Raw genomic sequence first — 3,387 nt, 5'->3', positions numbered from 1 at the left:
TGCCGCTATCATCAATTTAATTACCTACAAAAAAATAGGTGTTGACATCAACTCTAGTTCTCCTTTTTAACTTGGGGCATCTATATCCAGGTTATTCGCTAAAGGAATACAACCTTGGGGCTTTTGCCAATTATAAAAGTGTGTATTACGGCGTCAGTCAAGTCGCGTTTCTGCGACTTTTTATGGTACTATGTTTGCTTGGCACCATGTTCATATGATTTTTGTTTCTACAAGTAGGTAAAGTCATAAAACAACGCAATTTTAAACAGCCAGTCTGCATTAAAAAATCCGACTTCTTGTTCCTTCTGTGTTCTGTATTGCACGTATTGATTGTAATTATTTAGGTTATTCACGAAAGGAATAGAACCTTAGCGCCTTTGCCAATAGGTTGAGGCCTAAACAGCGTCAGTCACGACGCGTTCCCACGACTTTTTATTAAACTGTGTTTGCGTGGCACCGTGTTTACACGTTTGTTTGTTTTTTCTACAAGTATAGTAGGTAAAGACATAAAGCAACGCAATTTTAAACAGCCAGTCTGCATTAATAAATCCGACTTCTTGTTCCCTCTGTGTTCTGTAGTACACGTATTGATTGTAATATTTAAGTTATTCGCGAAAGGAATAGAACCGTGCGTCTTTTGCTAATAGGGTGTGTAGACAGCGTTGGTCACGTCGCGTTTCCGCTACTTTTTATTATACTATGTTTGCGTGACACCATGCATGTTCATATGATTTTTGTTTCTACAAGTAGGTAAAGTCATAAAACAACGCAATTTTAAACAACCACGTCTGCATTAAAAAAAAAAATCAATTTCTTGTTCCTCCTGTATAGTGCACGTGAAAACGGTGATGGGAGTCCAATGTTACAGCTGTGCACTGACCAATGGAGAGGGCGATCCCGGTTGTGCAGATCCGTTTAATTCCACAGGCATTGCCACAATCGAATGTACAGACGGATGCCTGGTAAAGCAAACTGAGTGTTCTTAATCCTAAAAATTGTTGTCTCAGTCAACAATTTTCCATATACATAAGGACTAATTCCGATTCTATATGTGATTCAATCTATTTGATGGAGGAAAGCCCATCTCCATCTGTAAATACAGAATATTCCAGGTTGCAATGATATGTATTACGATATTTATTAAAGGACAAGTCCACCTTCATATACATAACGATTGAGAGAATGCAGTAATATTAGTAGAACACATCAGTGAAAATCGGACAATCCGTTCAAAAGTCATGTTGTTGGTTTTTTTTCAAGTATCTGCGCAGTCACTGCTGGATGAGAAGACTACTAGAGTGTATGATGTCACATGCGTACAACGATATAAGGAAAATAAATAGAGAATTTCACAAAACTTTTTTTTTTAATAAAGTGCACATTTCTTCAACTTGTTACTGGCGTATGTTTAGGGCAATATTATTCACCCTGCCTTCTGAAAGAGAGAAGGCGAATGTTCTTTTGTTATTTGCGGGCGTGTTAAAATATTTTATATTAAGAATATTCTTTATTCTTTCCTTATATCGTTGTACACAACATTTGACATCACAAGCTATAGCAGTCTTTTCATCCAGTCGTTACCGAGCAGAAACTTTAAAAAAAGATCATAACTTTTGAACGGAGTGTCCGATTTTCCTCAAACTCTCACTTTGAAATATGTGTTCTACTAATATTGCTGCATTCACTCAACCCACATGTCTACGAAGGTAAACTTGTCCTTAAAATAAAACAAAAGGTGGATTCGTCCTTCAAACATCAGAAACGGGAAAAATATCCACGCATAAGAGCCAATAAGATTACCTGGGCCAAACTTAAAAAAAAGATAGATAAATACATAAAATTTATTCCCTCTATTTCTTATCCTCTCTCCTGATCTCTCTCTTTCTCTCTCTATCTCTCTCTCTCTTTCTCTTTTAATGCGGAACTTCAGTTTTAGTTATTGTTGTGGTTCTTTATACCTTTCCAGTATAATAACCTATTTATTGTTATGTGTCTCATTATGAGGGATGTCATGTGATTTAATATCTTCTTTTTTTTTTTCCGGGGCCTAAGTAATACAAACTATGCTTTTGATTTCGGCTCCCCCACTTTGGTTCTTACGACTACTACCATTTGTTGCATGTTATATGTTATTAGTATTAATGTTTCGATTATTTTTTTTAAACTTAAAAATGGACAAAATATTATTGTATATTATTTAGTAATAATTATTGTAATAATAATTGTAATTCCGTTATGTTTTTTTTTCATAATTTTGTGAAAACAAAGTGGAAATAAATTCAAAGTAAGTCAAATTAAAATCAAATCATGAATATCAATAAAATAGTACACTACTACTATTGCAATAAAAACAATTATCAAGGGTGTTCTTTACTCATAAACATCCTCTAAGCAAGATGTCTTTGTTTGAACAAAGAGTCGGCCATTTTTAGGCACCCTTTGGACATTATTGCTAGATTATTTTAAATCAACAACCTTTTTCTCTCCCGGGTTTCTTTCGTCTGGCCTTACAGAAGGGCATTACTACTGTGAATGGCGAATTGAGCATCGCTGCACGTTACTGCTGGGAAGTCACATTATTGCCATGTGCTAACGACTGCGAGAGTCTCGGGGCCCAGACCGCATGCGTGTACTGCTGCACGGATGATCTGTGCAACGGAGGTGGCGCTCTTTCCGCAAGATTCTTCGCCATCATGGCGATTGGAGTAATCGTGGCTGTGTCAATGCAAAGCGCCATAATATGATAGTGCACAGTAACTTCTCTCTTGATAATGATTGTGCCTTGGTCTGATGTAAAAAAATGAAAAAATAAAAACATCTCCTTTTTTTAAGGTTATGTTTTGCTACGTTTTTACTACTTATATTTTTAACACTTGCAATCACATATTTTGTTTGTCAGAATGTATGTGCGGTGGAAATTTTATGTTGCGAAGATTGTTCTCATAAGCATGTATATTCATGGGCACAAAGATAGTCTACACATACCATGTATACATGCTATTGTGTGATAATAATACGAGTATACGTCGACATAACGTCAATGAATGATTTCAATCAGTATTGATTTGCACATCAATTAAATTTATTCATAACACACTGCAAAAAGTCCGGTGTTAAATAGTCAATACCGAGCTGGTGTTAAATTTTCGGTGCTTATTTCTGGTGTTAAATTAACACCTCTGGGTGTCATTTCCAAATTTTAAACTGTTTTTTTTTTTGAAGAGTTTCTTAGTAACTGCACTTCTTGTTGATTTTTAATTTAAACAAGACGATCAAGAATTTTACATTAAAATACTAGATTTTTGAAAAAATGTGAAAATAAATTTGCACCACAGTAACACCAGCTGGTGTGGTCTCTTATTGAAGCTGGACGGGTGTTAAACTATT

The 3,387-nt window shown here is 35.4% G+C and overlaps 1 protein-coding gene across 1 annotated transcript; it reads left to right on the top strand.

Moving 5' to 3' along the window:
• Nucleotides 1–848: 848 nt before the first annotated feature.
• LOC140245796 (uncharacterized) lies at nt 849–2,744 on the top strand. The gene is made up of 2 exons (XM_072325309.1): nt 849–962; nt 2,514–2,744. Exons 1-2 carry the CDS (start codon nt 849–851, stop codon nt 2,742–2,744), a joined length of 345 nt encoding a protein of 114 aa, XP_072181410.1.
• The last annotated feature ends 643 nt before the right edge of the window (nt 2,745–3,387 follow it).

This window comes from Diadema setosum, unplaced genomic scaffold, assembly GCF_964275005.1.
Source record: "Diadema setosum unplaced genomic scaffold, eeDiaSeto1 scaffold_34, whole genome shotgun sequence".
Lineage (NCBI taxonomy): Eukaryota > Metazoa > Echinodermata > Echinoidea > Diadematoida > Diadematidae > Diadema > Diadema setosum.
This window is presented reverse-complemented; position numbering and strand designations above follow the sequence as displayed.